Consider the following 13,911-nt stretch of genomic DNA (forward strand, 5'->3'; position numbering starts at 1 on the left):
TGGTGTTGTTTTCCATGTCTCAAACTACTCCATGTTGGATGTAATTCAGCTGGAAATGTCGCCTGCCCTTGACCATCTCGCAAAATGACCAACTCTTAAAGCCATTGAGATTATACACACGAGATATAATCACTTACTATAATAACACAGACCTGTAGATCAGAGGATGGCCATATTAAAAGTTTAACCACTTGGTGTCTGCTTGTCAAGGTCTTCCTTTGACATGTTGAAAACCGGTAATTATGAAAACAAAGTTTGGTAATCCTTTAGATGTAGACCTATGCTCATCAGATATTACCAGCAAACAGCAATTGAAAAAAGGTAGGATTCCGCAATAGAATTGTCCCCACTCGAAATGGTCACGTGACCATTTCAAATTGGGACAACTCCAATTCAGATAAAGTGATTAGGGCCTGAGCTAGTGCAGACCTAATGAATTGATCGCATTGTAAATTAAGATGAGCTATTACATTGACAGGTCAGAATTTGAACATCTGGTAATCTGTTGAGGTTTAGTGTAAATAATACATTCAGCTCATAGGCTTTCAAAACAAACGACGCTGACTACCTTGATACTTAAACTAGTCAATGCATTAATATTCTCAACTATACACGCCTATTGAGTTCAAGTACAAAATCACACAACCATTGCATAAATGTGGAAATTTAATGCGCTGACTGTTTACTGTATCTTATTTATTTGTCAACTATTAAGCATGTAGTGAGTTTTTTTTGTAAACAATTCAACCAGTGCATAAATTTTTGCTAATAATGCAATGGCTGTGTTGCAAGTTTAATGCAGCTGACGCATTACTGTTCAAAATTTTAATCGCTTATCAAGTTTTTATTTAGTTAACACAAGCAGTGCATAAATGCCTGAAGCCTACACCCTCACCGCATAAAAATTATAAACAGTTAATGCATAATTATCAATGCTCTCTATGCACTCATTGTGTTTATCTTAATTTAATTCACTCGGCGCTGTTAAGCGGATCACAAACGCATCATACGCATTAGCTTTATATACAAAGTGCAATGTTTAAGCATTAAGCGCATTGTAATATACTGATAGGTAATGGCAAAATACACACTGAATGCGATTTCATTGCATTGCCTGAGAATTTAATTCAATATTTAGTTCATCACAGTGCGTTTTAAAGAAGGGGATATTTTAACAAAGTGCATTGTTTTTCGGACTGCAGAAAAATATTCATCCAATGCCTAATATTATGCATTATTCAAGCAGTCACTGCACTGAATCACTCACTTTTCACACGCACTAAGTCTGACAGTTTTTACAGTGTAGTTGTTTGCAAATGCAAAACATCTCTTTGTTAATATCTGATAACTCCTCATTCTTATGCTGATAACTTTGATGTGCTCGTATAGTCCCAATATTTCCCTCCTTAAACCAGTTAGAGTACATGCAAATATACTTTTGACAACTTTTACATTTCCAGCTTTTCTTATTGGTAATTGGAATGGTTGTGCCACACGAACAGGATTTTTCTATCGTTAAATCTGATGGTTTTCTGTGATCAGTGTGGCGCTGAGCTGTACTTTTGCTTCCTTGTAGATGCCTAAATATACGGTGGCCATAAACTGTGTCATCTGACTTTGCAGTGAAGTCACACTTAGGAAACATACAGATATAAAAGGCACAATTTTTGCATCTATATATATACTGAAATGTTTTCTTTGTGACAGTTTTACATCGGCATTTTTTAGATGTGAGTGTTTTAGCAGCGTAACTACCGTCGGTCAATTGAATGATGATGGTAACTGTAGAGTTTTCTTAAAGATCTGCTACTGGTAGAAATGATGAATTGTAACCATTTAGGGCGGCCTAATAAATTCAACATTTTTATGGAAGGTTTCACTACTGTACTGTTTTATTGTATTTGCGTCACTCGTTACTGAAAGTAAATTCAATACTTTGTAACCTAAAATAATTGAGTGTGTTTAATTTAGTTAAATAATAAATCTGTTGATGGAAATATTATTTGTTCTTGGTATTTTATTATCTCAGTAATGACGATTAAAAAATTATACTAAACCTATGTTGAGACTTCACATCAATCTAAATATATTAGTAACAAATTGTAGCAATAATTTAATTTGTTAATGAATAAATTAGTACAAGAGCCATTTTAAATTATGCTGGTGTTATAGTAAAATAAGGTTTAAAGTCTAAAATTTTAGAAATGTGTTACATATTTATTTCCCTTATGTTGTTTTCATTAACCAACTAGTTTCTCGTTTCGTTAGCTATTGTTAGCTGGTCAAAGAATATCCATGTAGTCATCACCCGAAGAATTCACAAAAATACATTATTTTTATAAGTCAACACTAATTGCTGATTAGTTATGATTATGTAAGAAATAATTATGGCTATATACCAATTCTCACTCTCCAACAATTACCCATGAACCAGTTTGCAAAATCCTCCTGTTGACAATATCTCCCTCGGTGTTAATTTCAGTGGACTTGAAGAGGTTTGCTAGTTTATCTACCATAATCTTCATATGATGAGGTTGATAGCTGATAATAGTTTCAGCTAGTTCAAAAAGCTGAAACAAAAGCTATTTATAACATACTTTTTGAGGAAATACATATTACTACACAGCACGGGGCTTAATACAAAAACTTTTAGGAGTGTTACAGAAAATAACTTGCATTCTGTGAACCCTTAAAACATTCTTCAGATCAAAGCAATCAAACCTTTACATTGATTAGCACCAATTATTTTAATGATGTTCAAAAGGGGCAAGTGACATTGATAAATTTTTATTATGTAACTAAACCAACTTATCAATTGATAGGTATCAATTGATTTTGTTACATACAAAGTCAAATATGATGTACTAATTGAAAAAATACATTCAGACGCACCAAACAGTCAGCAAGTGGTTATCTTGTTTAGTAAAAAAAATCTTAAACAATTCAAGGTAGTTTATTTTCACTGAAAGTAGTTTGTGAATGCTATCGACAATTTTATGTATTGCAATGTGGGATAAAAAGTCAATATTCGAGGCTTTTCTGTCGTTGGCTAGTAAAGCAAGGACTGGCTTACATGGAAAGCCGGAGCTGTTGAAATACTGGCATTTTACCGAAAAGCTGGAAGACTGTCTTACAGGTATCTCTATATTATCACGGGTGAACCAAATTGGTGACGGAATAAGCCACAGTTAAAAGAGCCAGTGAGCTGAGCTACTGAGTTGTCATGCCTTGGCATATAAGAAATATGTGTGTGTCGGTTTGGGCACAAGAGACCATCGTGCAGCAGCAATACCTTTTGTTTTCCATGTATGCAGATTGCAGTAAGCACTGTCATAAGATCGATGACATCATTATGCATGATGCCATTATTATGCTTAAGCATGTATCGCCCTGGTTGGGAAGGATGATGTAAAAAATGAGTTTGTCGCCATCATTGCAGTTTGAAACTGCGTAACAAGATTTTTGCTGTTTCTCGTACAGTTACTTTGATAATAGCAAATTTCTTTGCGACATGTACGTATATTATAACAAATTGTACTCAACCCTTTGAACTTTAACAGCTGGCATTCTGGCTTGCTCAGGGTGGGTCAAAAACCTTAACCATCGGAAAAAACGGCATTCATGCGGCTCTGTGTACAAATGTTGTTTCTAAGTAACAGCGTAAACGGATCAAACTAAATCTTGGACAGAATTAACACAATTTTACCTCTGTTTTTATTGTTTTTACCTTCTGTTGTTTAATCATTTTCAAGTATATTTATCTACTTTCTTTAACATAATAACAATTTTTATTGGAAATTTTTATTTCTTGCAAAAGTTTTTATCGCGAAAAAACCAAATCAAATCAAAGTGAACATTTTTGTGGTATTAACCAGTATTTTACTTCTAATTTTAAATCATGAAGTGAAGATGAATGCGTGCTCAATAGCTATGATGCTAATGTGAATATTTTACAAATTTTTGAAAAATGTACGATTTATTATGGTTTTAGCCCACAGAGCAGTGAAACACTTTTTTTGTCTGTTTGGTGAAAAATAGTGTGAGTTGCTAGATTTTCTCACTAACGCTTTACTAGAATTCATTGTATTTTGAGCACATTTGTATAAATTTAATAAAAGTTTAACATCTTTCGATTGCTGGAGATTATGACCAGGGTTTACAGACACACATTGAGAAAGACAGTCAAGTTTTAAAGGGTAGAGGAAAACAATTGTAAAACTGTTCTAAATAGTTTTGGTGAGTATATGTTTTAATAGGTCTTTCTCAAAAGAAGTTCATTCTTCCGTTAAATGTTTTAGGCCACTGTAAGTGTTTTGATTATTTCGATGATGTTGCAAAGATGCAAGCTTTCTTTAAAGTATAAAAAGTAAAGGTGGATTATTTTTTAAGTAAATTTTCAAATTTCGGTAACGAAACATATCCATTTTTTTAATGTTGTGCAAATGCCATGCAACTAGCAAAGGTTGTGGCTGCGTTAATATGCTCAAAGATTGTCAACAAAAATATTTTGTTTTCCAATAACAAACTATCTATTTTGTAATACAGATAAAAATTTAAAGTTGACATTAAACTCTATACTTAGAATACTAAGGAATCAACTCAAACAAACAGATAAAAGGATATTTGGTACTAATATATTATTTTATAATTACACTAGCAATATGTCTGATCATGCTAAGGATTTCTTTAGTTTTGAACCAACCATCCTTCAGCAGGGTGTTTAAAGCTTTGGTTCTCAAGAACCGGACAGAGTTTTAATACCAAACAGTATTGCAGACCTATTAAAGGGGACTCAGCATGTGCACATGGAATATGCATAATAATGGCCAAAAATGTAGAAACCCATTTAGAATATTATTCTACACAATCTACAAATAAAAAATCATTTTAACTGATTCTTACAAACTTTTACTTTTTGGTATAAAATGATTAGTCTAGCTAGTATGTATATCAGTCTAAAAATTACTTTTTAAATAGTAATGAATTAATTATAAAGAACAATATATACTAAGACTTTATTTACATAGTACACTGCTGGTAATGGTTTTGGTTTTTGTTCCAAACAGATTGTGGAGCTACCGGGAGGACCTAATGGCTTTTATTGCTACTTCTGTACCAGAAACCCTTAATATAATAGATTTATTTATATTTGTTGGTAGAAAAGGCACCATGCAATGCTTTATGTATTGGTTTAGTTAGTATTGTACCTTAAAGAAGTCAATGTGTGTTACAAAATAAGTTGTTACCACTTTTTATGGCACTGAGTGATGCAGAATATATATGTATGGATAGCTACCACCAACTAATTCAGTAAGTGGATCTCACATATAAATTCTTAATTTAAAATATAATCGTTTCCTTCTAGTTACAATATCTAAGGCAGTTATATGAACTTTATTGAGTATTTCTGAACCCGAATTTATTGATTTAAACTTCATGCTTGAACTAGGGAGCTGATAAAACATACAAGCAGCAAAGTTCATTAGAATTAAGAGTATTTACTAAAATGATTTTTTCCCAGCAAACTATTCCATCTGTAAACAAAACATTGTATGATTCATCTAAACATTCTGCTTCTTAGCCATTATTAAAATCTGCACATAGTGCTCCAACTGTTTTGACCTTGTCTTTGTCACTTTCTGTAATGTTGTTCTTTTGCTAAAAACATGCAACCGCATATTTCAGTCATCATGAAATAAACTGAACATATAATAAGAAAAATATAAGATATATTGGTAATGTCAATGGGATAGCAAAGCTAATAAGTTCTGAAGAATAAAAATCATAGTTAAAGAATTGAACAACCTTGTGCTTAGAGCGTAACACAAAAAGTGATGAGAGTTGGAAACTCTAAGAGAATAGTTTCTTAAATGTTGTATATGTCGGCAATCAAATACTATTTTACAATCGGAGATGTTCAACTCTCTATTTACAGCCTTAGTAAAGTTTTCACACACTTTTTCCTTCACCAAAATTAAGCCAATTATATGTCTATGCAAACAACTCCACATTGTTGATTGAACAAAAAGGGCATGACGGGATTACTAAAAATTAAAATTTAAAATTTTACTAATAATAGGATTCATGGAAACATTTTTTAATTTCACATTTACATGCCTGTAATTATGAATGTCAGTTGGGTTTTACGGTTATATATATATTAGAATATTTCTGTAGTTTATGTATATATAGTAACCTATGCGTGCATGTATTATTTTATAAGCCTACATGTATATCATTTACTCTTGCTACTGCATGTAATACTATTACTTATTCTGTGTACAAGTAATCACTGTCTCATGGATTGCTGTCTCTGTGTTTCCTACCTAGTGGTTACGCCATTCGTTACGTCATTTGTTATGTTATACCTATTATTGTGTCATTCGAATACAAGCGGTCTGGGTGTCAAGTTAGCTGGTGCACTATACAAAGATAAAAGCACTTACTACAGCTATTTCGGCTATAAGAAACAATGGCAGTAAAACTATCTGATTTAATCAAATCTTACGAGGACAATAATATCAGTGGAGAGTTCGGCACTTGGATCAGCAAACTAGAACTGGTGGCTAAACTACAAAAAATCGAGGATCTTAAAACATTTGTACCGCTATTCTTAAATGGCTCAGCATTTGCGTTGTATGAGCAGCTGTCTGAGGATGTGAAGGGTGACTATGTTAAGCTGAAGAAAGAACTACTGACAGCATTCAGCGTAAATATAACAGTGCCTACAGTCAACTACGTGAGCGAGCTTTGCAAGATAACGAAACAGTAGACGTTTACCTAGCAGATTTGAGAAGGCTTGTAGAATCTATGGGACAGACTAATCCAGAACCGCTTCTCAAATGTGGCTTTATGTCAGGGCTGCCATCCGAAGTAGCATGCCAGCTTAAAGCTACGGCTGCCATAGAGGAGATGGAGTTAAGGGAAATTTTAACTAGAGCTCGAGCAATTCTTTCTTCAAATTCAGGTGCGTCATCTTATGTATGCGGTGCTGCTACACATGACACACATAATCAACCAGCAAAGGGTGTTCAATGCTATGCTTGCTCAGGTTTTGGACATATTTCAAGACATTGTCCTACAGGAAGAAAAACGAAAAGTTTTTCTAGTAAGCCAATTTGTGGTTACAACCGCAATAACATCAGTTATATAAGCATAAACTGGACAGCTAAGGAGCAGCAGGAAAATGAGAATGGGGGAGCCTCAGCATCGCATGCTCTTCCCAACAACCAACACTAGAGACGACGCTGCCAATTATATTTGTGAGGCTTCATAGACTGTCCATAAAAACTCTAATTGATAGTGGATGTGAGCAGTCGGTAATCTCAGTTAGTGTTGTTCGTAAATTAGGTCTTGGCATAAGAGGGCAACAAAGGACAGTAAAGATGTTAAATGGAAATAGCACGCAATGCTGTGAAGAAGCTGACATCAATGTAGCTATAAACCATTGTGACACTATTCAGTTACGTTGCTTGGTAGTACCTGAGTTAGTATGTGGGTGCGGGTTGATTCTTGGTGCAGACGAAATCTACAATTTTAAAGGTGTGACAATACATGCAAGAGACAGGGTAACATTTGGATGTGCATCACAGCCTGTGGTTGCTATGTTATATGAAGATAACTCCGAGTTGAAAAAGCCTGAGACAGACTGTTTGACTATCGAAGATACTGACTTCAAAGCTGTATTTGATGGAACTAAGTGGACGGTAGTATGGAAATGGAAAAGCCGCGAATCAGAGTTGAAAAATCAATGCGCTGAGTATGCTATAAACTCCGACTATAAAAAACAATACAGCTGTGAGATTGAGCAGTGGATCTCTAATGGCTGGCTGGAGCCACATGATGTGAAGATTCATGGCAACGTAAGTAGCATAATTCCACTGATGGCAGTCTTTCAGTCAAACAAAGGTAGAAAGGTGAGACCAGTGATAGACTATAGCAGGGAGTTAAACAAGCATGTGAACAGCAATTCTGGAAATGACGTAGCTATATGTCAAGAAAAACTGAGGCAGTGGGAACATTAGGGAACAATGTGTGTATGTTAGTTCTGACAAAGGCATACCTACAACTTCATGTGGACAGTTCACTACAACGGTTTCAAGCTGTTCGATTCAATGGTCAGTTATATGTGATGACAAGGTTAGGGTTTGGCTTGAATGTGGCACCTATGATAATGTCTCGTATCTTAGCGAAGGTTCTGTCAATGGATGAGAAGATAGCCAAAGGCACAGATCATTACATAGATGATATTGTGGTAAATGAAGATGTTGTGTCAGCGTTGAAAGTGAAGGATCATCTGCAGAAGTACGGCTTACTGTCAAAAGAACCAGAAAGTCTGTCAAGCGCACGAGTACTGGGTTTGAGAGTAAAGGCTTCCATGAGCGGTACTCTCAAGTGGAGTAGAGACTCTGAGCTGCCAGAAGTGCATTCCACTGTGACCAAATGAGAACTGTACTCAATTTGTGGCAAGTATATTGGTCACTATCTAGTTGCAAGGTGGTTGCGAGTAGCATGTAGCTATCTCAAAAGAGAAATTAACGCTTACGGGTGGGACGATGAGGTACCCGGTAATGTCAAGAAAAGATTAGATGAGATTAATAACAGCATACACCGCCATGACCTTGTAACTGGTCAATGGAAAGTACCTGCATCTGAGAGTGGTAAACTGTGGTGCGATGCTAGCAGCTTGGCAATAAAATCATGTGTCGAGATTGATAATCAGATAGTAGAGGATGCAAGTTGGTTGAGAGGTGTCAATGATGGGGCCCATATCAATATGGCAGAGTTAGAAGGAGCTATCAAAGCAATCGATATGGCTATGAAATGGAATCTCAAAAATGTGACAATTTTGACAGACTCTGCCACAGTATTTGGATGGGTGAAATCTGTATTACAGGACTGTAAAAGACCAAAGGTGAGCGGCCTCAGTGATATGCTGGTGAAACGACGCCTCAATCTACTAAATGATCTAATCAGTGAGTATCAGTTGGTCTTACAAATAACTCTTGTAAAGTCTGAAGACAATTAAGCTGATGAACTGACTAGAGTTCCCCGCAAATGGTTGGAGAAACGATTATGTGCTGTAAATCTAACAACTTCTGACAGTATAGAAGGGAAACTGCGTGATCTACATGAAGCTCATCACCTAGGCGTTGATCGTACATGGTATCTAGCCACAGAAAGGTGGGGGCCTACTGTAAAAAAGAAAGACATTGAAGAAGTAGTGAAGCACTGTCATGTGTGCAAACGGGTCGATCCTTCACCAGCTCATTGGGAAACTGGTCAAGTAAACATGGAAAATGATTGGTATCGTTTAGCAACTGATATAACACACTACCAGGGAATCCCGTACTTGACTGTTATTGACTGTGGACCGAGCAGGTTTGCAATTTGGAGAAAGTTAAGAAACAAAACTTCTCATGCTGTCATGGAACAGTTAGACCACATATTTTGTGAGCGCGGGTCTCCAGTAGAAATATTGTCAGATAATGGACCTTGCTATAGGTCGTTCAAGCCTCTTCTTGAAAAATGGGGTGTAAATCATATCTACAGCTGTGCTTATAGAGCTTCTGGCAATGGAATGATAGAACGCAATCATCGTACTATTAAACGCATGCTTGCCCGCTCCGGTGGTACTGTCAATGACATGCTATATTGGTACAACAATTCTCCTAATGCCGATGGTGTTGTGCCATTTAGGAGATTGTTTAATTACAATCCTCAGAAACAAGAAACTACTAGAATAACGGCTAAACGGGACATTAGTTTAAACCCTTACAAAGTGGGTGACCAGGTGTATGTAAAACCAGGTAACACCAAGTGCACATCAGTGTGGAAAACTGGTAAGGTTACTTCCTTGGTCTCCAACACAGCGGTTAAAGTGGATGACATGACTCGCCATATAGGAGACATAAAATTTTGTTGGAGAGTTGATAAACAGCCAGCTACTTTAGACTGTGGGTTAGACATAGCTAATACTAATACTAACGAGTCAATCGAGGGTTTAATAAACGTTGAAACTCCACCTGTAACTAAAGACAGTCACAACAATTATTCAACTGCAGCTAACAATGCCACTAGACCAGCTAGGGCTAGGAAACCCCCAGATCTTTATGTAGCTGGTTTTAGTTGATCTTGGAGATCAGGGGGAGGTGTAGTTTATGTATATATAGTAACCTATGCGTGCATGTATTATTTTATAAGCCTATATCATTTACTCTTGCTACTGCATGTATTACTATTACTTATTCTGTGTACAAGTAATTACTGTCTCATGGATTGCTGTCTCTGTGTTTCTTACCTGTGGTTATGCCATTCGTTAGGTCATTCGTTATGTTATACCTATTATTGTGTCATTCGAATACAAGCGGTCTTGATGTCAAGTTAGTTGGTGCACTATACAAGGATAAAAGCACTTATTACACCAAAATCACTTTTTCCTTCACCAAAATTAAGCCAATTATATGTCTATGCAAACAACTCCACATTGTTGATTGAACAAAAAGGGCATGACGGGATTACTAAAAATTAAAATTTAAAATTTTACTAATAATAGGATTCATGGAAACATTTTTTAATTTCACATTTACATGCCTGTAATTATGAATGTCAGTTGGGTTTTACGGTTATATATATTAGAATATTTCAACGCAAAGTACACTTTGTTGTTCATCAGAACTAGGAACATTTTTTTGCAAACCACTACGGTAACCACTACACATTAAATTGGGTATACATCGGATAAACCATAGTCGTACGTATAGCATCTGCCAACCATTGATGGTTTTTAGCCTTGCAAAGCCTGCTTCATGTTAATGATTGTGTTAGAGATCATGACGTAATCTTTTTTCTAATGCTGATGTAAATTATAATATCAGCTTATATTGCAGCAAAGATTTATGCTTGCTCAAGCTACTAGTTTTATTTATTAAAATTATTTGGTAAAAAAAAATCAATAGAAAGAAAATTTAGCAACCAACGCTAACTTTTGTGCTAAAACCTTTTTATTATCTACAAATTGCCACACTTTAGGCTACTCCAGCAATGCTTGTTGGTCAACTGATTAATAAGATTCACTCAAAGGATCCATCTTTAGACACTAGAACACTTCTACTAATAGGCTTTAGTTTTTACTTTGCTATTTATGCTGGTTGGGATCTAATCTGTGCAAATATAATCAATTTCAGACTTGTCACCTATTTTAATATGATGAAGTCAAACAATAAGAGAAAACTATCATGAATTAAAACTATTGTATTGCAAAGATTAACAGAATGATGTATAATAAAAATTAACTTTATGGTAAGATCTAGATTACAGTTCAAGGTTTTCAGGAATAATCAAATTTATTTTCATGTTTTGCTACAGATAAAAACAGAACATTCAAACCACAAGTGAATAATTATTGTACAAAAAATATTTTATTTGAGAGGAAAAGATGAGATCTTAATTAAACAGATACCCATAGACAGAAGAGTAGTCATAAAATTTTCTTGACATTGCAAGGGTTTTTTTCATCTACCAAAAACTTGCCAAATTCTTGCTTGTTTTGGAGATATATTTTAAAATTTGTTGCTTGTAACCTAAAACGAGCAAGCATGTTTCAAAATCTGTGTTAATGGAATATGCCCAGCAACATTCATCATCACATTTAGTTGCAAATTGTGGAGTATTTGTTAGTTTTAAATGCATTGTGTGACATCAAATAACTAATATCTGTAATTATTTTTACTAGCAGCAGCCTGCAGCGTTAGAGACTAGTTTCAGGAGAGAGAAATATCTAACTTAAAGAATGAGTTAATGCTGCTTAATATGTGACATGTATATCATGTAATCTGTCAATACAGTCACATGTATTATGATAAGTTTAGGTTTAGGCTAAATCTGTGTTCCAGGTTGCTTACCAACATACTTTAAAAAGTAAAAATTTATCCCATACTTTGGCTTGAATATCATTTTTTTATTCAGGAATTGTTTCAACATTTAAGGACCCAAACTTCCAACAATTCCTTCTCATTAGCAAGTGTCAACCATATGATATGACCAGACTATATGTTCTAGATCTGCTAGACCATGCCAATTGCTATGTATGGACTATTCCAAAACAGTTCAAAAGCTTCTTTCGAGCTTTGCTTCAGCTATTAAAACATACAAAACTTTGATCTAGGACTATTCATTAATACCTTATTGTATATTTCAGGTATATTTTACTTTATATTTTTAGTGTTAAAAATATTAAATAAATTATAAAAATTGGGCACAAAAAGTTTTGTAATAAAAACAACTTTCATTAGCATTAAAATATAAAAGAGAACATAAAAACTTTTCCAGAGTACTTTTAATCAAAAGCATTTAAACTTCCTCCAAATCTGCTCACAACTAACTAAACTAAAGCTAGCAGACTAACTGAAGCACAATTAACTTTAGGCAGAAATTTTCAGATAATTTTGAAACAATTGCTACAGTAGGCACTTCTACAATGTGCTAGTAAAAGTTTAGAAGTAGATAGATGGGAAGTTTATGTTGTACGAACAGGTAATTACATATTAATTGCCTAATTTATTATGTGATCTTCTCAAGCTCATGCATTTGGTCATGTGAAAGGGAAAGACTAGGCTTACCTTTATATTAGTTGGGCTAATTGTATTAGTTTTCACTGACAAACTTTTGCTTTTTCTGACAAATTTAACCGGGTTCATTGAACATGACTGCAGTAATTTTACAATAATTTAATGGTGAGCGTAAATTTTCAATGTTCATTCAATACAATTTGTTTAGTATTTTTTTAACTTTGAAGTCTATCACAAATTGAAACTAATGTACCTGTAAACACCGTTATGTCTATAATAATAAAAAAACTAAAGTATGATCGCTATAAAAAGTGGTACTCTCTGTTTGTTTTCTAGCTGTACATACAACTGATGTTTAGAATAAAAGATAAATTTTGATGATACTCCAACTCATGACATTTAAATTGGTAGACCGATGGCGTAACTTTTGCGGCAATCGATTGTCATTGAGTATTAATGAAGAATTTTGTAGCTACCTATTATTTGGCCGACACATCTGACGATCTATCAAGACCGACTACAATGTACTGGAAGTTGTATTTTTAATAGAAATAACACAATACACACATATATTTTCTTTTTCAAGTGCAATGACACTGGTAACCCTTCAAATTAAACTTGAAAAGTCGCCGACAAAACACCTTAAGTTGGCAAGAAATTTTTGTAGTGCAAAAACAAAAACATCCTATAAATAGTATATGTTATCTGGTGTTTATGTTTTTGGAAGGTTTTTGTTACAGAATTGTCTACAGTACTATGAAACAACCTCTCTAATTGTCTTTGAGTAAAATTATATAAACAAAACAATACAATAAATGTATATAAATATAAAATGTTATGCTTTGTTTTATAACACTATAACGATTCAACATTACCTGTACCAAATATACAACTTTAAGATTTCCCTAGTTTCAGCATACATATGATTGTTATTAGTGTCTTGTTGGAGAGCTTGGGTCAATTTGTGTGCCATTTTTATATAAACTATTTTCCACAATTGTTGGATGAAACCATAAAATTCATATCATAACTTATTTAAAAATGCATTCCCTTTTTATTTAAATAATCTGCAAGGCTAAGTACAATATTTATTTAGGCTAATTTGAATGTAGCTGTTGAATAAGTCAAATTGCATGTTGTTCATCAATAAAATTATGGTCTCCGAGCAACCACTGCCAGTGTTGAAAAATTTGGGTGTTTTTTTGTGTTGTTATGTAACATATTAGCAGTGTTAAAATATGCACAACTCCATAAAGCATGCTATACAAGTATTTATGGGATACCTTGAGAATCAATTATGCATATATTTTTGTACCTAAAAATACATATTATTTTCAACAGA

General features: G+C 34.3%; 1 protein-coding gene across 1 annotated transcript; it reads left to right on the forward strand.

Annotated features, from left to right (window-relative positions):
• Positions 1-8,173: 8,173 nt before the first annotated feature.
• LOC137397143 (uncharacterized) lies at positions 8,174-10,132 on the forward strand. Its single transcript, XM_068083431.1, has 3 exons — positions 8,174-8,399; positions 8,490-8,985; positions 9,106-10,132. Exons 1-3 carry the CDS (start codon positions 8,174-8,176, stop codon positions 10,130-10,132), a joined length of 1,749 nt encoding a protein of 582 aa, XP_067939532.1.
• Positions 10,133-13,911: the final 3,779 nt, after the last annotated feature.

This window comes from Watersipora subatra, chromosome 5 (genome assembly GCF_963576615.1).
Source record: "Watersipora subatra chromosome 5, tzWatSuba1.1, whole genome shotgun sequence".
NCBI classification, from domain to species: Eukaryota; Metazoa; Bryozoa; class Gymnolaemata; order Cheilostomatida; family Watersiporidae; genus Watersipora; species Watersipora subatra.